Source organism: Physella acuta, unplaced genomic scaffold (assembly GCF_028476545.2).
Source record: "Physella acuta isolate Inbredline_101_S28 unplaced genomic scaffold, ASM2847654v3 ptg000105l, whole genome shotgun sequence".
NCBI lineage: Eukaryota > Metazoa > Mollusca > Gastropoda > Physidae > Physella > Physella acuta.
Genome location: NW_026731625.1, coordinates 1,658,754 through 1,683,202, shown reverse-complemented (window position 1 = coordinate 1,683,202; position 24,449 = coordinate 1,658,754). Strand labels below are relative to the sequence as shown.

The 24,449-nt window shown below is 45.2% G+C and overlaps 1 protein-coding gene across 2 annotated transcripts in view; it reads left to right on the top strand.

Moving 5' to 3' along the window:
• LOC131932056 (putative sodium/potassium/calcium exchanger CG1090) overlaps positions 1–24,449 on the top strand; it is a 66,839-nt gene that overhangs the window by 37,990 nt on the left and 4,400 nt on the right. The window contains exons 3-10 of one of the 2 annotated variants that reach the window (XM_059288933.1): positions 1,178–1,278; positions 7,254–7,340; positions 11,247–11,347; positions 20,232–20,416; positions 20,527–20,616; positions 21,083–21,307; positions 23,480–23,581; positions 23,985–24,116. In XM_059288933.1, the coding sequence (XP_059144916.1) occupies positions 1,178–1,278; positions 7,254–7,340; positions 11,247–11,347; positions 20,232–20,416; positions 20,527–20,616; positions 21,083–21,307; positions 23,480–23,581; positions 23,985–24,116 (1,023 nt within the window). Of the gene's footprint in view, positions 1–1,177; positions 1,279–7,253; positions 7,341–11,246; positions 11,348–20,231; positions 20,417–20,508; positions 20,617–21,082; positions 21,308–23,479; positions 23,582–23,984; positions 24,117–24,449 lie in introns of both variants that reach the window. The other variant, XM_059288927.1, reaches the window with a different exon arrangement.

Sequence of the window (24,449 nt, the reverse complement as noted above, 5' to 3'; positions counted from 1 at the left end):
AACCCTCACCACCCCAACCCTCACCACACCAACCCTCACCACACCAACCCTCACCACACCAACGCCACCACACCAACCCCACCACACCAACCCTCACCACACCAACCCTCACCACACTAACCCTCACCACCCCAACCCTCACCACCCCAACCCCACCATACCAACCCTCACCACACCAACCCCCACCACACCAACGCCACCACACCAACTCCCACCACACAAACCCCCACCACACCAACCCACCACACTAACCCTCACCACACCAACGCCACCACACCAACGCCACCACACCAACCCCACCACACCAACCCCCACCACACAAATCCTCACCACACCAACGCCACCACACCAACCCTCACCACACCAACCCTCACCACACCAACCCTAAAACATGTGACACTACACCAACCCTCACCACACCAACCCTCACCACACCAACCCTCACCACCCCAACCCTCACCACACCAACCCTCACCACCCCAACCCTCACCACACCAACCCTCACCACACCAACCCTAAAACATGTGACGCCACACCAACCCTCACCACACTAACCCTCACCACACCAACCCTCACCACACCAACGCCACCACACCAACCCCACCACACCAACCCTCACCACACCAACCCTCACCACACTAACCCTCACCACCCCAACCCTCACCACCCCAACCCCACCATACCAACCCTAAAACATGTGACACTACACCAACCCTCACCACACTAACCCTCACCACACCAACCCCCACCACACCAACGCCACCACACCAACTCCCACCACACAAACCCCCACCACACCAACCCTCACCACACCAACGCCACCACACCAACCCTAAAACATGTGACACTACACCAACCCTCACCACACCAACCCTCACCACACCAACCCTCACCACACCAACCCTAAAACATGTGACACTACACCAACCCTCACCACACCAACCCTCACCACACCAACCCTAAAACATGTGACACTACACCAACCCTCACCACACCAACCCTCACCACACCAACCCTAAAACATGTGACACTACACCAACCCTCACAACACCAACCCTCACCACACCAACCCTCACCACACCAACCCTAAAACATGTGACACAACACCAACCCTCACCACACCAACCCTAAAACCTCTGGCAGACGATGAACATGGCGTCCATTTTGTTTCTTCCAGTCCTCCACCTCCAGACGGATGTAGCTGGCGCCACCTTCATGGCCGCGGGCAGCTCCGCCCCTGAGTTGGCCACGGCGGTCATCGGCGTCTTTATAGCCAAGGTGAGTGGACATAGGTGCTGGTGTCTTTATAGCCAAGGTGAGTGGACATAGGTGCTGGTGTCTTTATAGCAAAGATGAGTGGACATAGTCGGGTGCTGGGGGGGGGGGGGGGGGCTGCCGCACGTTTGCTGGTGGGGGGGGGCTGTCGCACGTTTGCTGGGGGGGGGGCTGTCGCACGTTTGCTGGTGGGGGGGGGCTGTCGCACGTTTGCTGGGGGGGGGGCTGTCGCACGTTTGCTGGTGGGGGGGCTGTCGCACGTTTGCTGGGGGGGGGGGCTGTCGCACGTTTGCTGGTGGGGGGGGGGCTGTCGCACGCTTGCTGGGGGGGGCAGTCGCACGTTTGCTGGTGGGGGGGGGCTGTCGCACGTTTGCTGGGGGGGGGCTGTCGCACGTTTGCTGGGGGGGGGGGCTGTCGCACGTTTGCTGGGAGGGGGAGGGGGGTCCTGTCGCACGTTTGCTGGGAGGGGGAGGGGGGTCCTGTCGCACATTTGCTGGGAGGGGGAGGGTTGTCCTGTCGCACGTTTGCTGGGAGGGGGGGGGGGGGGGTCCTGTCACTCGTGTGTCACATAGGTTGAGTATACATACTAATTAAAATAGTCTATAGCTATGCTAATGAGTAAGTGTGTGTCTATAGCTATGCTAATGAATTAGTGTGTGTCTATAGCTGTGCTAATGAGTTAGTGTGTGTCTATAGCTGTGCTAATGAGTTAGTGTGTGTCTATAGCTGTGCTAATGAGTTAGTGTGTGTCTATAGCAATGCTAATGAGTTAGTGTGTGTCTATAGCTATGCTAATGAGTTAGTGTGTGTCTATAGCTATGCTAATGAGTTAGTGTGTGTCTATAGCTGTGCTAATGAGTTAGTGTGTGTCTATAGCTGTGCTAATGAGTTAGTGTGAGTCTATAGCTGTGCTAATGAGTTAGTTATGCTAATGAGTTAGTGTGAAGTATCGATGTTGTATTTGGTGAGTAGATTGTGCGCGTGTTGGCCTACATCGTGATGTGTCACTTGGCACGTGATGTGTCACTTGGCACTGTTGTTCACCTGGTCAACCCCCCACACCCACCCCACACACACTCACACACAGAGCCAAACTTCAAGCGTGTGTGACGAATGGCTCGGGCTAACACTGGATTATCCTACTTGCCACACCCTATGGATTATAATAACTTTAATCTCATTGCGGATTATCCCTTTACCCTACGGATTATCACAATACCACCCCAGCCTCTGTACTCACTAACCTACCCCCCCCCCCCCCTCTCAATTTATCCCTTCTGCCCCCTCCCCTGCCGCCTGTCCCCCTCCCCTGCCGTCTGTCCCCCTCCCCTGCCGCCTGTCCCCCTCCCCTGCCGTCTGTCCCCCTCCCCTGCCGCCTGTCCCCCTCCCCTGCCGCCTGTCCCCCTCCCCCTCCCCTGCCGCCTGTCCCCCTCCCCCTCCCCTGCCGCCTGTCCCCCTCCCCTGCCCCCCTCCCCTGCCGTCTGTCCCCCTCCCCTGCCGTCTGTCCCCCTCCCCCTCCCCTGCCGCCTGTCCCCCTCCCCTGCCGCCTGTCCCCCTCCCCTGCCGTCTGTCCCCCTCCCCTGCCGTCTGTCCCCCTCCCCCTCCCCTGCCGCCTGTCCCCCTCCCCTGCCGTCTGTCCCCCTCCCCTGCCGCCTGTCCCCCTCCCCCTCCCCTGCCGCCTGTCCCCCTCCCCTGCCGTCTGTCCCCCTCCCCTGCCGTCTGTCCCCCTCCCCTGCCGCCTGTCCCCCTCCCCTGCCGCCTGTCCCCCTCCCCTACCGCCTGTCCCCCTCCCCTGCCGCCTGTCCCCCTCCCCTGCCGTCTGTCCCCCTCCCCTGCCGTCTGTCCCCCTCCCCTGCCGTCTGTCCCCCTCCCCCTCCCCTGCCGCCTGTCCCCCTCCCCCTCCCCTGCCGTCTGTCCCCCTCCCCTGCCGCCTGTCCCCCTCCCCTGCCGCCTGTCCCCCTCCCCTGCCGCCTGTCCCCCTCCCCTGCCGCCTGTCCCCCTCCCCTGCCGCCTGTCCCCCTCCCCTGCCGTCTGTCCCCCTCCCCTGCCGTCTGTCCCCCTCCCCTGCCGCCTGTCCCCCTCCCCTGCCGCCTGTCCCCCTCCCCCTCCCCTGCCGTCTGTCCCCCTCCCCTGCCGCCTGTCCCCCTCCCCTGCCGCCTGTCCCCCTCCCCTGCCGCCTGTCCCCCTCCCCTGCCGCCTGTCCCCCTCCCCTGCCGTCTGTCCCCCTCCCCTGCCGTCTGTCCCCCTCCCCTGCCGTCTGTCCCCCTCCCCCTCCCCTGCCGTCTGTCCCCCTCCCCTGCCGTCTGTCCCCCTCCCCCTCCCCTGCCGTCTGTCCCCCTCCCCCTCCCCTGCCGTCTGTCCCCCTCCCCTGCCGTCTGTCCCCCTCCCCTGCCGTCTGTCCCCCTCCCCTGCCGTCTGTCCCCCTCCCCCTCCCCTGCCGCCTGTCCCCCTCCCCTGCCGTCTGTCCCCCTCCCCTGCCGTCTGTCCCCCTCCCCCTCCCCTGCCGCCTGTCCCCCTCCCCCTCCCCTGCCGCCTGTCCCCCTCCCCTGCCGTCTGTCCCCCTCCCCCTCCCCTGCCGCCTGTCCCCCTCCCCCTCCCCTGCCGCCTGTCCCCCTCCCCTGCCGTCTGTCCCCCTCCCCTGCCGCCTGTCCCCCTCCCCCTCCCCTGCCGCCTGTCCCCCTCCCCTGCCGCCTGTCCCCCACCCCTGCCGCCTGTCCCCCTCCCCTGCCGTCTGTCCCCCTCCCCCTCCCCTGCCGCCTGTCCCCCACCCCTGCCGTCTGTCCCCCTCCCCCTCCCCTGCCGTCTGTCCCCCTCCCCCTCCCCTGCCGTCTGTCCCCCTCCCCCACCCCTGCCTCCTGTCCCCCTCCCCTGCCGTCTGTCCCCCTCCCCTGCCGCCTGTCCCCCTCCCCTGCCGTCTGTCCCCCTCCCCTGCCGCCTGTCCCCCTCCCCTGCCGCCTGTCCCCCACCCCTGCCGTCTGTCCCCCTCCCCCTCCCCTGCCGTCTGTCCCCCTCCCCCTCCCCTGCCGCCTGTCCCCCTCCCCTGCCGTCTGTCCCCCTCCCCTGCCGCCTGTCCCCCTCCCCTGCCGCCTGTCCCCCACCCCTGCCGTCTGTCCCCCTCCCCCTCCCCTGCCGTCTGTCCCCCTCCCCCTCCCCTGCCGTCTGTCCCCCTCCCCCACCCCTGCCGCCTGTCCCCCTCCCCTGCCGTCTGTCCCCCTCCCCTGCCGCCTGTCCCCCTCCCCTGCCGCCTGTCCCCCTCCCCTGCCGTCTGTCCCCCTCCCCCTCCCCTGCCGTCTGTCCCCCTCCCCTGCCGCCTGTCCCCCTCCCCTGCCGCCTGTCCCCCTCCCCTGCCGTCTGTCCCCCTCCCCCTCCCCTGCCGTCTGTCCCCCTCCCCTGCCGTCTGTCCCCCTCCCCTGCCGTCTGTCCCCCTCCCCTGCCGCCTGTCCCCCTCCCCCTCCCCTGCCGCCTGTCCCCCTCCCCTGCCGTCTGTCCCCCTCCCCTGCCGTCTGTCCCCCTCCCCTGCCGCCTGTCCCCCTCCCCTGCCGTCTGTCCCCCTCCCCCTCCCCTGCCGTCTGTCCCCCTCCCCTGCCGTCTGTCCCCCTCCCCTGCCGTCTGTCCCCCTCCCCTGCCGCCTGTCCCCCTCCCCTGCCGTCTGTCCCCCTCCCCTGCCGCCTGTCCCCCTCCCCTGCCGTCTGTCCCCCTCCCCTGCCGCCTGTCCCCCTCCCCTGCCGCCTGTCCCCCTCCCCTGCCGTCTGTCCCCCTCCCCTGCCGTCTGTCCCCCTCCCCTGTTGTCTGTCCCCACCCCTGCTTAGCGTGACCTTGTCAGTGTGTGTTGTGTCTAAAATACCGGCGGTGACCTTGTGTAAAGCACGTGGAAAGGACGTGTAAAGAAAGGACGTGTAAAGGACGAGGCAGGTTTAGAGACAAATGAAGTTGGAGGTCGTTACTCAATGGAGGAGGAGTATGGGGGAGGGGGGGGTAATGGCGTGGGAGGGGGAGACAGAAAAGACAGAGCTAAGAGCTTGTCTGGAATTATTGGATGGGGGATCTCTTTTGATACGATTATCTGGGACTGTAGAAACAGATACAACCCCCACCCCCCCCCACACCCACCGTCTCACCCACCTCCTCACCCACCGCCTCCCCACGTCGACGCTGCCATCAGATGATTCAGATGTCGCAGAATTGGCGAGACAATCTAAGACAAACTTGGAGCGTGGGTGAAATCTCGGGAGGGGAGGGTTGGGGGAGATGAAATCTTGATTAATCCCTGGATCCGCCAGCTGAGGACACGGACAGGACCTCTGTCCTCTGTGTCCTGTTGACCCCGTATCTCCCCCACCCCCACACCTACACAATGACCACATCGGTATTCCCCACACGGCCCCCACACGGCCCCCACACGGCCCCCACACGGCCCCCACACGGCCCCCACACGGCCCCCACACGGCCCCCACACGGCCCCCACACGGCCCCCACACGGCCCCCACACGGCCCCCACACGGCCCAGTTTGTCAACATGTCTGAGCTCCTTAAGCTCTGCCTGGCCACACGCATACAGTGGCCACACGCATACAGTGGCCACACGCATACAGTGGCCACACGCATACAGTCTTACCATTTAATCCAACCACCTAACCCAACCATTTAATCCAACCACTTAACCCAACCATCTAACCCAACCATCTAACCCAACCACCTAACCCAACCATCTAACCCAACCACCTAACCCAACCACCTAACCCATCTAACCCAACCATCTAACCCAACCACCTAACCCATCTAACCCAACCATCTAACCCAACCACCTAACCCAACCATCTAACCCAACCACCTAACCCAACCCCCTAACCCAACCATCTAACCCAACCACCTAACCCAACCATCTAACCCAACCACCTAACCCAACCAACTAACCCAACCACATAACCCAACCCCCTAACCCAACCATCTAACCCAACCACCTAACCCAACCATCTAACCCAACCACCTAACCCATCTAACCCAACCATCTAACCCAACCACCTAACCCATCTAACCCAACCATCTAACCCAACCATCTAACCCAACCATCTAACCCAACCACCTAACCCAACCATCTAACCCAACCATCTAACCCAACCACCTAACCCATCTAACCCAACCATCTAACCCAACCACCTAACCCAACCATCTAACCCAACCACCTAACCCAACCATCTAACCCAACCACCTAACCCAACCCCCTAACCCAACCATCTAACCCAACCACCTAACCCAACCACCTAACCCACCACCTAACCCAACCACCTAACCCACCACCTAACCCAACCACCTAACCCAACCATCTGACCCAACCACCTAACCCAACCACCTAACCCAACCATCTGACATCTACCATCTGACGTTTATCATCTAACATCTACCATATGACATGTACGCTCTGACATGACATCTAACATGTACCATCTGACATGACATCTAACATGTACCACCTGACATGACATCTGACATCTACCATCTGACATTACATCTGACATGTACGATCTGACATGACATCTGACATGACATCTGACATCTACCATCTGACATCTACCATCTGACATGACATCTACCATCTGACATCTACCATATGACATGACATCTACCATCTGACATGACATCTACCATCTGACATGACATCTACCCTCTTCCATCAGACATCTACCATCTGACATCTACCATCTGACATCTACCATCTGACATCTACCATCTGACATCTACCATCTGACATCTACCATCTAACATGTACCATCTGACATGTACCATCTGATGTCTGACATGTACCATCTGACATTTACCATCTGATGTCTGACATGTACCATCTGACATCTACCATCTGATGTCTGACATGTACCATCTGACATCTACCATCTGACATCTACCATCTACCATCTGACATGTACCATCTGACATGTACCATCTGACATGTACCATATGACATGTTCCATCTGATGTCTCAGGATGACGTAGGACTCAGCACTGTCGTCGGGTCGGCCATCTACAACGTCATGTTCGTCATTAGCGTCTGCGGCTTCGCTGCTGGAGTGGTAAGTGATGCTGTTGTATGCTGTTGTAGGCTGTTGCATGCTGTATGATGTTGTATGCTGTATGCTTTTGTATGCTGTAGCATTTATCCAGTGTATCAGTGATGCTGTAGCATTTACCCAGTGTATAAGTGATGCTGTTGTGTAAGCTGCAGTGTGTCTAACTAGCATACCCTAGCACCAGCCTGTGATTCAAGCACCACGTATTACCTCTACCAACACCGCGTAGGACCTCTAGGACCTCTACCACCATCGTGTGGGACCTATAGGACCTGTACCACCGCCGTGTGGGACCTCTAGGACCTCTACCAGCACCTCTAGACCTCATCTGTTTTGTCGCTCTGTGAGTGAGCCCGTGAGTCGAGCAGCTTGACTCGGCTTGACGCATGCGCACGTGTGTATTATGATATCCAGTAGCGGACCACCTTAATGTCAAAAAATTGATGTTGTAAGCTAAACACAATATAGCACCAGCGGTTTTATATATCAACAGCTGGTAAGTTTTTTAATTCGGCCAATCAATATTTATCGATCTTCTATCTGAGCCAGTCCTAAGGTACGTTGGTCTACCTGGATAATCCGCTCACGGCAATACAAACTTCACAGCGGGCTAGATTTATACCCCCCCCCCCCCCACCCTGGTCAGCTCTCGTGGAACGGCTTCTCTTTTAAAGTGCACCCAACCAATCGAAACGTTAAGGAAAAAATAATCCTGGTTAATTATTGGCTAGGTAAATATTGGTAGGGGAAATATTTTAAATAGCACTTTTTTTTTCAAGGGCAAATGTTGACTTCAAGGTCAGATGTTGAGTGATCTGGTGAGAATGTTGAAATGGTTGAAACAGTCTCATGCCTGTTTCGTGTAGGTCAGATGTTGAGTGCTCTAGTGAGAATGTTGAAATCGTTGAAACAGTCTCATGCCTGTTTCGTGTAGGTCAGATGTTGAGTGCTCTAGTGAGAATGTTGAAATCGTTGAAACAGTCTCATGCCTGTTTCTTGTATCCAGTACTTGGCCGAACCACATTTACAGGTTGTTAAATGAGTTGTGAGGCTTCATGTGATTTTCCTGTCAACTTTCAAATCAAATGTTCTTGCGATTCTCCTGTCTAGTCTTAAATCAAATGTTCTTGTTATTCTCCAGTCTAGTCTAGTCTTAAAACAAATATTCATGTTTAGTGCGTTGATTATCACACAGAAAATGTTGTGTGAATTTGCTACATTTACACTGCTACTATACGCTGAGAATGATGCGTATTGTTTTGATTGTAAAAACATTACTTCTGCTAACATAGGTGCCCGCAGGAGTTGTTCTACAGGGGTCAGACCCCCCCCCCCCCCTTGTCTAAATGTGCGTGCAGCCATAACCACCATCACGTACCGCTGGGAACCAAATATGGCTGAGGCCCACCTACCTATAAAAGCTGTCGTTCGATGCGAATTTAAGCCCGAGTGAGCTTCTAATATTTTTAATGTGATCGATATCGCCAGTGTACCCCCAACTGCTGTGCCCGGCTGAACATAAATCATTTATGTGACTCACTTTTAAAAACATTTCTCTTGCATATTGAATCATTTTTTTCTTCGTATGAATACAAAGGGGCTTGAAAGCAAGTATTTGATACCAACAAATATGTCTCAGTATCACTGTCTGTCTTTTTAATGTTAACAAGCTAAACTTTAAGGTTGTGTCACATATTTGATCGTCGTGTCACATCTGACGTATTTGATCGTCGTGTCGTCACATCTGACGTATTTGATCGTCGTGTCGTCACATCTGACGTATTTGATCGTCGTGTCGTCACATCTGACGTATTTGACGTGTAGTCGGGATGAACAGGTCGGAAGAACATCAGCTAGAAACGTCAGAATTTCAAATTATTCCATGGGAAAAAAATCGTTTAACAGACCAACATTTCAACGAGATTTAAGGGATCGATAGCAGATACAAGAAATCGATGAACACTTGTAAGGTTGTACGTGCTTCAGACTTCTTCAAATAAAGTAAAATCCAAATCATTTGAATCTTGATCTTTGGAGGAGAAACTTTTGTCAAATAAAGTAAAATCCAAATCATTTGAATCTTGATCTTTGGGGGAGAAACTTTTGTCAAATAAAGTATAATCCAAATCATTTGAATCTTGATCTTTGGAGGAGAAACTTTTGTCAAATAAAGTATAATCCAAATCATTTGAATCTTGATCTTTGGAGGAGAAACTTTTGTCAAATAAAGTAAAATCCAAATCATTTGAATCTTGATCTTTGGAGGAGAAACTTTTGTCAAATAAAGTAAAATCCAAATCATTTGAATCTTGATCTTTGGAGGAGAAACTTTTGTCAAATAAAGTAAAATCCAAATCATTTGAATCTTGATCTTTGGAGGAGAAACTTTTGTCAAATAAAGTAAAATCCAAATCATTTGAATCTTGATCTTTGGAGGAGAAACTTTTGTCAAATAAAGTAAAATCCAAATCATTTGAATCTTGATCTTTGGAGGAGAAACTTTTGTCAAATAAAGTAAAATCCAAATCATTTGAATCTTGATCTTTGGAGGAGAAACTTTTGTCAAATAAAGTAAAATCCAAATCATTTGAATCTTGATCTTTGGAGGAGAAACTTTTGTCAAATAAAGTAAAATCCAAATCATTTGAATCTTGATCTTTGGAGGAGAAACTTTTGTCAAATAAAGTAAAATCCAAATCATTTGAATCTTGATCTTTGGAGGAGAAACGTTTGTCAAAGTAAAATCCAAATCATTTGAATCTTGATCTTTGGAGGAGAAACTTTTGTCAAATAAAGTAAAATCCAAATCATTTGAATCTTGATCTTTGGAGGAGAAACTTTTGTCAAATAAAGTAAAATCCAAATCATTTGAATCTTGATCTTTGGAGGAGAAACTTTTGTCAAATAAAGTAAAATCCAAATCATTTGAATCTTGATCTTTGGAGGAGAAACTTTTGTCAAATAAAGTAAAATCCAAATCATTTGAATCTTGATCTTTGGGGGAGAAAACATTGAGACAGTGCAGCGTTGTCACGCAAACGTGCGGTCTGAATATCTAAGCAGTTTTTTGTGTTGTGTCTTCTAGTACGTCAGCGTTGAATATTCAGTGTATTCAGCCATTAGCGAATATTCAAGTGTATTAGAGATGTCAATCTAAACGTTGTTAACATTGATGGTCCAACAGAAACCACAGCTAATTCAAACGTCTTTTTAACACAGCTAAATCACACATCAGCTGACACAACTAAATCAAACATCTGTTGACACAGCTAAATCACACATCAGCTGATACAGCTAAATCACACATCAGCTGACACAGCTAAATCACACATCAGCTGACACAGCTAAATCACACATCAGCTGACACAGCTAAATCACACATCTGTTGACACAGCTAAATCACACATCAGCTGACACAGCTAAATCACACATCAGCTGACACAGCTAAATCACACATCTGTTGACACAGCTAAATCAAACATCTGTTGACACAGCTAAATCACACATCTGTTGACACAGCTAAATCACACATCTGCTGACACAGCTAAATCACACATTTCCTGACACAGCTAAATCACACATCAGCTGACACAGCTAAATCACACATCAGCTGACACAGCTAAATCACACATCTGTTGACACAGCTAAATCACACATCAGCTGACACAGCTAAATCACACATCAGCTGACACAGCTAAATCACACATCAGCTGACACAACTAAATCACACATCAGCTGACACAGCTAAATCAAACATCTGTTGACACAGCTAAATCACACATCAGCTGACACAGCTAAATCACACATCTGCTGTCTTGCCTGTAGGTCTTTGTGTGACAGGTCTGTGTGGGACCCCACACACATGTATGCTACATTGAGATTGTAATTATATTATTTTTACTATTGTAGGTTGTCCAGTTGAATTGGTGGCCATTGGTCAGAGATTGTATCGCCTACCTCATCAGTATAGTGGCTCTCATCCTGGTCATTGCTGATGAAGTTATAACATGGTGAGACTGTTATAACATGGTGAGACTGTTATAAGTTATAACATGGTGAGACTGTTAGAAGTTATAACATGGTGAGACTGTTAGAAGTTATAACATGGTGAGACTGTTATAACATGGTGAGACTGTTATAATTTATAACATGGTGAGACTGTTAGAAGTTATGACATGGTGAGACTGTTATAACATGGTGAGACTGTTATAAGTTATAACATGGTGAGACTGTTAGAAGTTATAACATGGTGAGACTGTTAGAAGTTATAACATGGTGAGACTGTTAGAAGTTATAACATGGTGAGACTGTTATAAGTTATAACATGGTGAGACTGTTAGAAGTTATAACATGGTGAGACTGTTAGAAGTTATAACATGGTGAGACTGTTAGAAGTTATAACATGGTGAGACTGTTAGAAGTTATAACATGGTGAGACTGTTAGAAGTTATAACATTGTGAGACTATTAGAAGTTATAACATGGTGAGACTGTTAGAAGTTATAACATGGTGAGACTGTTAGAAGTTATAACATGGTGAGACTGTTATAACATGGTGAGACTGTTATACGTTATAACATGGTGAGACTGTTATAACATGGTGAGACTGTTATACGTTATAACATGGTGAGACTGTTAGAAGTTATAACATGGTGAGACTGTTATAACATGGTGAGACTGTTATACGTTATAACATGGTGAGACTGTTAGAAGTTATAACATGGTGAGACTGTTATAACATGGTGAGACTGTTATACGTTATAATATGGTGAGACTGTTATAACATGGTGAGACTGTTAGAAGTTATAACATGGTGAGACTGTTATAAGTTATAACATGGTGAGACTGTTACAACATGGTGAGACTGTTATAAGTTATAACATGGTGAGACTGTTAGAAGTTATAACATGGTGAGACTGTTAGAAGTTATAACATGGTGAGACTGTTATAACATGGTGAGACTGTTATAATTTATAACATGGTGAGACTGTTAGAAGTTATGACATGGTGAGACTGTTATAACATGGTGAGACTGTTATAAGTTATAACATGGTGAGACTGTTAGAAGTTATAACATGGTGAGACTGTTAGAAGTTATAACATGGTGAGACTGTTAGAAGTTATAACATGGTGAGACTGTTATAAGTTATAACATGGTGAGACTGTTAGAAGTTATAACATGGTGAGACTGTTAGAAGTTATAACATGGTGAGACTGTTAGAAGTTATAACATGGTGAGACTGTTAGAAGTTATAACATGGTGAGACTGTTAGAAGTTATAACATTGTGAGACTATTAGAAGTTATAACATGGTGAGACTGTTAGAAGTTATAACATGGTGAGACTGTTAGAAGTTATAACATGGTGAGACTGTTATAACATGGTGAGACTGTTATACGTTATAACATGGTGAGACTGTTATAACATGGTGAGACTGTTATACGTTATAACATGGTGAGACTGTTAGAAGTTATAACATGGTGAGACTGTTATAACATGGTGAGACTGTTATACGTTATAACATGGTGAGACTGTTAGAAGTTATAACATGGTGAGACTGTTATAACATGGTGAGACTGTTATACGTTATAATATGGTGAGACTGTTATAACATGGTGAGACTGTTAGAAGTTATAACATGGTGAGACTGTTATAAGTTATAACATGGTGAGACTGTTACAACATGGTGAGACTGTTATAACATGGTGAGACTGTTAGAACATGGTGAGACTGTTATAACATGGTGAGACTGTTATAAGTTATAACATGGTGAGACTGTTATAAGTTATAACATGGTGAGACTGTTATAACATGGTGAGACTGTTATAACATGGTGAGACTGTTATAACATGGTGAGACTGTTATAACATGGTGAGACTGTTATAAGTTATAACATGGTGAGACTGTTATAAGTTATAACATGGTGAGACTGTTAGAAGTTATAACATGGTGAGACTGTTATAAGTTATAACATGGTGTGACTGTAAGAAGTTATAACATGGTGAGACTGTTATAAGTTATAACATGGTGAGACTGTTAGAAGTTATAACATGGTGAGACTGTTAGAAGTTATAACATGGTGAGACTGTTATAACATGGTGAGACTGTTATAATTTATAACATGGTGAGACTGTTAGAAGTTATGACATGGTGAGACTGTTATAACATGGTGAGACTGTTATAAGTTATAACATGGTGAGACTGTTAGAAGTTATAACATGGTGAGACTGTTAGAAGTTATAACATGGTGAGACTGTTATAACATGGTGAGACTGTTATAATTTATAACATGGTGAGACTGTTAGAAGTTATGACATGGTGAGACTGTTATAACATGGCGAGACTGTTATGAGTTATAACATGGTGAGACTGTTAGAAGTTATAACATGGTGAGACTGTTAGAAGTTATAACATGGTGAGACTGTTAGAAGTTATAACACGGTGAGACTGTTATAAGTTATAACATGGTGAGACTGTTAGAAGTTATAACATGGTGAGACTGTTATAACATGGTGAGACTGTTATAAGTTATAACATGGTGGGACTGTTATAACATGGTGAGACTGTTATACGTTATAACATGGTGAGACTGTTATAAGTTATAACATGGTGAGACTGTTAGAAGTTATAACATGTTGAGACTGTTATAACATGGTGAGACTGTTATAATTTATAACATGGTGAGACTGTTAGAAGTTATAACATGGTGAGACTGTTATAACATGGTGAGACTGTTATACGTTATAACATGGTGAGACTGTTAGAAGTTATAACATGGTGAGACTGTTATAACATGGTGAGACTGTTATACGTTATAATATGGTGAGACTGTTATAACATGGTGAGACTGTTAGAAGTTATAACATGGTGAGACTGTTATAAGTTATAACATGGTGAGACTGTTACAACATGGTGAGACTGTTATAACATGGTGAGACTGTTAGAACATGGTGAGACTGTTATAACATGGTGAGACTGTTATAAGTTATAACATGGTGAGACTGTTATAAGTTATAACATGGTGAGACTGTTATAACATGGTGAGACTGTTATAACATGGTGAGACTGTTATAACATGGTGAGACTGTTATAACATGGTGAGACTGTTATAAGTTATAACATGGTGAGACTGTTATAAGTTATAACATGGTGAGACTGTTAGAAGTTATAACATGGTGAGACTGTTATAAGTTATAACATGGTGTGACTGTAAGAAGTTATAACATGGTGAGACTGTTATAAGTTATAACATGGTGAGACTGTTAGAAGTTATAACATGGTGAGACTGTTAGAAGTTATAACATGGTGAGACTGTTATAACATGGTGAGACTGTTATAAGTTATAACATGGTGAGACTGTTAGAAGTTATAACATGTTGAGACTGTTATAACATGGTGAGACTGTTATAATTTATAACATGGTGAGACTGTTAGAAGTTATGACATGGTGAGACTGTTATAACATGGTGAGACTGTTATAAGTTATAACATGGTGAGACTGTTAGAAGTTATAACATGGTGAGACTGTTAGAAGTTATAACATGGTGAGACTGTTATAACATGGTGAGACTGTAATAATTTATAACATGGTGAGACTGTTAGAAGTTATGACATGGTGAGACTGTTATAACATGGTGAGACTGTTATAAGTTATAACATGGTGAGACTGTTAGAAGTTATAACATGGTGAGACTGTTAGAAGTTATAACATGGTGAGACTGTTAGAAGTTATAACATGGTGAGACTGTTATAAGTTATAACATGGTGAGACTGTTAGAAGTTATAACATGGTGAGACTGTTATAACATGGTGAGACTGTTATAAGTTATAACATGGTGGGACTGTTATAACATGGTGAGACTGTTATACGTTATAACATGGTGAGACTGTTATAAGTTATAACATGGTGAGACTGTTAGAAGTTATAACATGTTGAGACTGTTATAACATGGTGAGACTGTTACAATTTATAACATGGTGAGACTGTTAGAAGTTATGACATGGTGAGACTGTTATAACATGGTGAGACTGTTATAAGTTATAACATGGTGAGACTGTTAGAAGTTATAACATGGTGAGACTGTTAGAAGTTATAACATGGTGAGACTGTTATAACATGGTGAGACTGTTATAATTTATAACATGGTGAGACTGTTAGAAGTTATGACATGGTGAGACTGTTATAACATGGTGAGACTGTTATAAGTTATAACATGGTGAGACTGTTAGAAGTTATAACATGGTGAGACTGTTAGAAGTTATAACATGGTGAGACTGTTAGAAGTTATAACATGGTGAGACTGTTATAAGTTATAACATGGTGAGACTGTTATAAGTTATAACATGGTGAGACTGTTAGAAGTTATAACATGGTGAGACTGTTATAACATGGTGAGACTGTTATAAGTTATAACATGGTGAGACTGTTAGAAGTTATAACATGGTGAGACTGTTATACGTTATAACATGGTGAGACTGTTATAACATGGTGAGACTGTTATACGTTATAACATGGTGAGACTGTTAGAAGTTATAACATGGTGAGACTGTTATAACATGGTGAGACTGTTATACGTTATAACATGGTGAGACTGTTATAACATGGTGAGACTGTTATAAGTTATAACATGGTGAGACTGTTATAACATGGTGAGACTGTTAGAAGTTATAACATGGTGAGACTGTTAGAAGTTATAACATGGTGAGACTGTTATAACATGGTGAGACTGTTATACGTTATAACATGGTGAGACTGTTAGAAGTTATAACATGGTGAGACTGTTATAACATGATGAGACTGTTATACGTTATAACATGGTGAGACTGTTATAACATGGTGAGACTGTTAGAAGTTATAACATGGTGAGACTGTTATAAGTTATAACATGGCGAGACTGTTATAACATGGTGAGACTGTTATAACATGGTGAGACTGTTATAACATGGTGAGACTGTTATAACATGGTGAGACTGTTATAAGTTATAACATGGTGAGACTGTTAGAAGTTATAACATGGTGAGACTGTTAGAAGTTATAACATGGTGAGACTGTTATAAGTTATAACATGGTGTGACTGTAAGAAGTTATAACATGGTGAGACTGTTATAAGTTATAACATGGTGAGACTGTTAGAAGTTATAACATGGTGAGACTGTTAGAAGTTATAACATGGTGAGACTGTTAGAAGTTATAACATGGTGAGACTATTAGAAGTTATAACATGGTGAGACTGTTAGAAGTTATAACATGGTGAGACTGTTAGAAGTTATAACATGGTGAGACTGTTATAACATGGTGAGACTGTTATACGTTATAACATGGTGAGACTGTTATAACATGGTGAGACTGTTATACGTTATAACATGGTGAGACTGTTAGAAGTTATAACATGGTGAGACTGTTATAACATGGTGAGACTGTTATACGTTATAACATGGTGAGACTGTTAGAAGTTATAACATGGTGAGACTGTTATAACATGGTGAGACTGTTATACGTTATAATATGGTGAGACTGTTATAACATGGTGAGACTGTTAGAAGTTATAACATGGTGAGACTGTTATAAGTTATAACATGGTGAGACTGTTACAACATGGTGAGACTGTTATAACATGGTGAGACTGTTATAACATGGTGAGACTGTTATAACATGGTGAGACTGTTATAAGTTATAACATGGTGAGACTGTTATAAGTTATAACATGGTGAGACTGTTATAACATGGTGAGACTGTTATAACATGGTGAGACTGTTATAACATGGTGAGACTGTTATAACATGGTGAGACTGTTATAAGTTATAACATGGTGAGACTGTTATAAGTTATAACATGGTGAGACTGTTAGAAGTTATAACATGGTGAGACTGTTATAAGTTATAACATGGTGTGACTGTAAGAAGTTATAACATGGTGAGACTGTTAGAAGTTATAACATGGTGAGACTGTTAGAAGTTATAACATGGTGAGACTGTTAGAAGTTATAACATGGTGAGACTGTTAGAAGTTATAACATGGTGATACTGTTAGAAGTTATAACATGGTGAGACTGTTAGAAGTTATAACATGGTGAGACTATTAGAAGTTATAACATGGTGAGACTGTTAGAAGTTATAACATGGTGAGACTGTTAGAAGTTATAACATGGTGAGACTGTTATAACATGGTGAGACTGTTATACGTTATAACATGGTGAGACTGTTATAACATGGTGAGACTGTTATACGTTATAACATGGTGAGACTGTTAGAAGTTATAACATGGTGAGACTGTTATAACATGGTGAGACTGTTATACGTTATAACATGGTGAGACTGTTAGAAGTTATAACATGGTGAGACTGTTATAACATGGTGAGACTGTTATACGTTATAACATGGTGAGACTGTTATAAGTTATAACATGGTGAGACTGTTATAACATGGTGAGACTGTTATAACATGGTGAGACTGTTATAACATGGTGAGACTGTTATAACATGGTGAGACTGTTATAAGTTATAACATGGTGAGACTGTTATAAGTTATAACATGGTGAGACTGTTAGAAGTTATAACATGGTGAGACTGTTATAAGTTATAACATGGTGAGACTGTTAGAAGTTATAACATGGTGAGACTGTTAGAAGTTATAACATGGTGAGACTGTTAGAAGTTATAACATGGTGAGACTGTTAGAAGTTATAACATGGTGAGACTGTTAGAAGTTATAACATGGTGAGACTGTTAGAAGTTATAACATGGTGAGTCTATTAGAAGTTATAACATGGTGAGACTGTTAGAAGTTATAACATGGTGAGACTGTTAGAAGTTATAACATGGTGAGACTGTTATAACATGGTGAGACTGTTATACGTTATAACATGGTGAGACTGTTATAACATGGTGAGACTGTTATACGTTATAACATGGTGAGACTGTTAGAAGTTATAACATGGTGAGACTGTTATAACATGGTGAGACTGTTATACGTTATAACATGGTGAGACTGTTAGAAGTTATAACATGGTGAGACTGTTATAACATGGTGAGACTGTTATACGTTATAACATGGTGAGACTGTTATAACATGGTGAGACTGTTAGAAGTTATAACATGGTGAGACTGTTATAAGTTATAACATGGTGAGACTGTTACAACATGGTTAGACTGTTATAACATGGTGAGACTGTTATAACATGGTGAGACTGTTATAACATGGTGAGACTGTTATAACATGGTGAGACTGTTATAAGTTATAACATGGTGAGACTGTTATAAGTTATAACATGGTGAGACTGTTATAACATGGTGAGACTGTTAGAAGTTATAACATGGTAAGACTGTTCGGGTCCTTAGATGCAACTTGTTAGACTCAAGACTTCTATAGATGGACTAAGTTGTTAAACGCAACTTGTTAGACTTGTATAGTGCACCATCTGTTGTGTAACTATTCTACATTAAGACTGCAGTGAGGCATAAATTTGGCCAACTGTAAAGTATCAAATATTTTCTGTCTATGGTGTTTGACGTACTGTCGCTGGTTTTAAAGCCCTGTCTCTGGTGTTTGACGTCATGTCTCTGGTGTTTGACGTCCTGTCTCTGGTGTTTGACGTCCTGGTGTTTGACGTCCTGTCTCTGGTGTTTGACGTCCTGGTGTTTGACGTCCTGGTGTTTGACGTCCTGTCTCTGGTGTTTGACGTCCTGTCTCTGGTGTTTGACATCCTGGTGTTTGACGAACTGTCTCTGGTGTTTGACGTCATGTCTATGGTGTTTGACGTCTTGTCTCTGGTGTTTGACGTCCTGTCTCTGGTGTTTGACGTCCTGTCTCTGGTGTTTGACGTCATGTCTATGGTGTTTGACGTCCTGTCTCTGGTGTTTGACGTCCTGTCTCTCGTGTTTGACGTCCTGTCTCTGGTGTTTGACGTCCTGTCTCTGGTGTTTGACGTCCTGTCTCTCGTGTTTGACGTCCTGTCTCTCGTGTTTGACGTCCTGTCTCTGGTGTTTGACGTCCTGTCTCTCGTGTCTGACGTCCTGTCTCTGGTGTTTGACGTCATATATATGGTGTTTGACGAACTGTCTCTCGTGTTTGACGTCATGTCTCTGGTGTTTGACGTCCTGGTGTTTGACGAACTGTCTCTGGTGTTTGACGAACTGTCTCTGGTGTTTGACGTCCTGTCTCTGGTGTTTGACGTCCTGTCTCTGGTGTTTGACGTCCTGTCTCTGGTGTTTGACGTCCTTGTGTTTGATGTCCTGTCTCTGGTGTTTGACGTCCTGGTGTTTGACGTCCTGTCTCTGGTGTTTGACGTCCTGGTGTTTGACGTCCTGTCTCTGGTGTTTGTCCTGTCTCTGGTGTTTGACGTCCTGTCTCTGGTGTTTGACGTCCTGTCTCTGGTATGTAGACGTCCTGTCTCTGGTGTGTAGACGTCCTGTCTCTGGTGTTTGACGTCCTGTCTCTGGTGTGTAGACGTCCTGTCTCTGGTGTTTGACGTCCTGTCTCTGGTGTTTGACGTCCTGTCTCTGGTGTTTGACGTCCTGTCTCTGGTGTTTGACGTCCTGTCTCTGGTGTTTGACGTCCTGTCTCTGGTGTTTGACGTCCTTGTGTTTGATGTCCTGTCTCTGGTGTTTGACGTCCTGGTGTTTGACGTCCTGTCTCTGGTGTTTGACGTCCTGGTGTTTGACGTCCTGTCTCTGGTGTTTGACGTCCTGGTGTTTGACGTCCTGTCTCTGGTGTTTGACGTCCTGGTGTTTGACGTCCTGTCTCTGGTGTTTGACGTCCTGTCTCTGGTGTGTAGACGTCCTGTCTCTGGTGTGTAGACGTCCTGTCTCTGGTGTGTAGACGTCCTGTCTCTGGTGTTTGACGTCCTGGTGTTTGACGTCCTATCTCTGGTGTTTGACTGAAAGTTTTTAACTTGCAGGTACGAGTCCGTGATATTCCTGGTGCTCTATGCCCTGTACATCCTGTTCATGTTCTTCAACCAACGGCTGGAGAGGTACTGGGTGCCCAAGTTCTGGTGCTGCCCCCGGGAGGCCAGCTCCGTACCTGACCAGGTTGTCGTCCACTATGAGAAGATGCAGAATGGCGAGCCTCGGACACCTGAAGGTCTTTTCTCGTCCAATCATAGTTTTAAAACCTAGGCATGTTTTTAGGTTGTGTGATTGATTCAGCAACCAATGGAATCAATATTTCAACAGATGTATTTTTAAATAAAGGTCCCACAGAGACGACCCGGGTTATAATGGGCAAAGATGGCAGCTCGGCGTCTTTGGACTCCAGCAGTTCAGCAGATGAGTCAGCCACAGGTCAGTTCTACTGGACTACACACCGACATATTTTTTTACTGCTGTTCTACTGGACTACACTCCAACTGACATTTTTTACTGCTGTTCTACTGGACTACACACCGACATATTTTTTTACTGCTCAGTTCAACTGGTCTACACACTGAAATATTTTTTGCTGCTCAGTTTAACTCGGTCACCACTGGTCAATCTTATATTTGTCAGTAATTCGTATATCATATTTTCATTAACATAAAGCCACACAATTTTTAATCCCTACGAATTTAGCCCATGCAATAACTTTATCCTTCAAACTATGATTTATACTAACCCTATAATGGAGATGAATAAATATAAATAAATAAGTCTAGCTACCCAACAAGACCTACTTTGTCCTATTATTTTTTCTGAATGAGCTTAAATTCACACAACCCAACCTTATGAATCTGTTGATTCATCTGTCTACTAATAATTTCCTTTGTTCCAGAGATCCACAAGATTGTTCCGGATGAGTCTATATGGCACATCCCCTCGGGGAAATGGTCCCGTCTCTTGTGGATTGTGTCCCTCCCCATCTCAGTTCTACTCTACTTCACCACGCCAGACTGCAGGAAAGAAACCCTGAGGAAATGGTTCCTGGTCACATTCGTCATGTCCCTAGTCTGGCTGTCTTTCTTCTCTTTCCTCATGGTCTGGATGATTACAATCATTGGTAGGTTTTAGGGGATCACAATCATAGGTAGGTTTTAGGGGATCACAATCATAGGTAGGTTTTAGGGGATCACAATCATAGGTTTTAGGGGATCACAATCATTGGTAGGTTTTAGGAGATCACAATCATAGGTAGGTTTTAGGGGATCACAATCATAGGTTTTAGGGGATCACAATCATTGGTAGGTTTTAGGGGATCACAATCATAGGTAGTTTTTAGGGGATCACAATCATAGGTAGGTTTTAGGGGATCACAATCATTGGTAGGTTTTAGGGGATCACAATCATAGGTAGGTTTTAGGGGATCACAATCATAGGTAGGTTTTAGGGGATCACAATCATAGGTTTTAGGGGATCACAATCATTGGTAGGTTTTAGGAGATCACAATCATAGGTAGGTTTTAGGGGATCACAATCTTTGGTAGGTTTTAGGGGATCATAATCATAGGTAGGTTTAGGGGATCACAATCATAGGTAGGTTTTAGGAGATCATAATCATAGGTAGGTTTAGGGGATCACAATCATAGGTAGGTTTTAGGGGATCACAATCATAGGTAGGTTTTAGGGGATCACAATCATAGGTAGGTTTTAGGGGATCACAATCATAGGTTTTAGGGGATCACAATCATTGGTAGGTTTTAGGAGATCACAATCATAGGTAGGTTTTAGGGGATCACAATCATAGGTTTTAGGGGATCACAATCATTGGTAGGTTTTAGGGGATCACAATCATAGGTAGGTTTTAGGGGATCACAATCATAGGTAGGTTTTAGGGGATCACAATCATTGGTAGGTTTTAGGGGATCACAATCATAGGTAGGTTTTAGGGGATCACAATCATAGGTAGGTTTTAGGGGATCACAATCATAGGTTTTAGGGGATCACAATCATTGGTAGGTTTTAGGAGATCACAATCATAGGTAGGTTTTAGGGGATCACAATCATTGGTAGGTTTTAGGGGATCATAATCATAGGTAGGTTTAGGGGATCACAATCATAGGTAGGTTTTAGGAGATCATAATCATAGGTAGGTTTAGGGGATCACAATCATAGGTAGGTTTTAGGGGATCACAATCATAGGTAGGTTTTAGGGGATCACAATCATAGGTAGGTTTTAGGGGATCACAATCATAGGTAGGTTTTAGGGGATCACAATCATAGGTAGGTTTTAGGGGATCACAATCATAGGTAGGTTTTAGGGGATCACAATCATAGGTAGGTTTTAGGGGATCACAATCATATGTTTTAGGGGATCACAATCATTGGTAGGTTTTAGGAGATCACAATCATAGGTAGGTTTTAGGGGATCACAATCATTGGTAGGTTTTAGGGGATCATAATCATAGGTAGGTTTAGGGGATCACAATCATAGGTAGGTTTTAGGAGATCACAATCATAGGTAGGTTTTAGGGGATCACAATCATTGGTAGGTTTTAGGGGATCATAATCATAGGTAGGTTTAGGGGATCACAATCATAGGTAGGTTTTAGGGGATCACAATCATAGGTAGGTTTTAGGGGATCACAATCATAGGTAGGTTTTAGGGGATCACAATCATAGGTAGGTTTTAGGGGATCACAATCATAGGTAGGTTTTAGGGGATCACAATCATAGGTAGGTTTTAGGGGATCACAATCATAGGTAGGTTTTAGGGGATCACAATCATAGGTAGGTTTTAGGGGATCACAATCATAGGTAGGTTTTAGGGGATCACATTCATAGGTAGTTTTAGGTGATCATCACAATCACAGGTACATTTGTAGGTTACCACAATTCAGTTATAGGTACATTTTTAGAATGTTTTAGTATTAGTGTAAGAATATTTTACACTTGATATTTGAGATTATGTTTTTGACTTTACAATCTGCTCTATAATGTTTCAGACTTGACCATTTGTCCCATGATGTTTCAGACTTGACCATTTGTCCCATGATGTTTCAGACTTGACCATTTGTCCCATGATGTTTTAGACTTGACCATTTGTCCCATGATGTTTCAGACTTGACCATTTGTCCCATGATATTTTAGACTTGACCATTTGTCCCATGATGTTTCAGACTTGACCATTTGTCCCATGATATTTTAGACTTGACCATTTGTCCCATGATGTTTCAGACTTGACCATTTGTCCCATGATGTTTCAGACTTGACCATTTGTCCCATGATGTTTCAGGGTTCACAATCAGCATCCCAGACAGTGTGATGAGCCTGACTTTTGTAGCGTTTGGTGTGAGTTTACCTGACGTCGTGGCCAGTGTTTTAGTCATCAAGGATGGTGAGTTTAACTTAGTCAGCCAAATCTTTTATCATTTGATTGGGATATCATATGGACAGTCTAATGGCGTGTGTGGAGAGGGGGGGTTAAAGGTGTGGGGGTCTAATATTGTGTTTAGTGTAGTGTAATAACGGTACAGGGGGGGGTGGGCCTAACGCTGTGTCTAATGCTGTGTCTAATGCTGTGTCTAATGCTGTGTCTAATGCCGTGTCTAACGCTGTGTCTAACGCTGTGTCTAATGCTGTGTCTAATGCTGTGTCTAATGCTGTGTCTAACGCTGTGTCTAATGCTGTCTAATGCTGTGTCTAATGCTGTGTCTAATGCTGTGTCTAATGCTGTCTAATGCTGCGTCTAATGCTGTGTCTAACGCTGTGTCTAGTAACTTTGAAGTTTGTCTCTCTAGGTCTGGGTGACATGGCAGTGTCTAATGCTGTGGGCAGTAACGTGTTTGACATCTTGGTTTGTCTGGGAATTCCCTGGTTTCTGCAGACCAGTGTACTTGACCCAGGTAGCACAGTGCAGGTGTACAGTGAAGGTAAGAGTTGTGGGATGAAGAATTTGTATCATATTGCAGGCTCATTACATATTAAAGGCAACACTTTAAATATATTGAGAAGTAAAATTTTAAAATAAAAACTAAATGGGTACATCTCGATAGAATGGAATAATTAAGCATAGACAACAGTGAAAGTAAAAACAGGGAATATAACATAATAATAAATGTAAAATTAGAAAATCACAGACAAAAACCATATGTAAGTGTTGGCAGGGGACACAACCCAGTTTTTATATCAGAGGAAACAACTCAGTACACCAAAAGCCAGGGGACATGACTTAGTGTGAAAATAAAATAAAAACTAACAAGAGG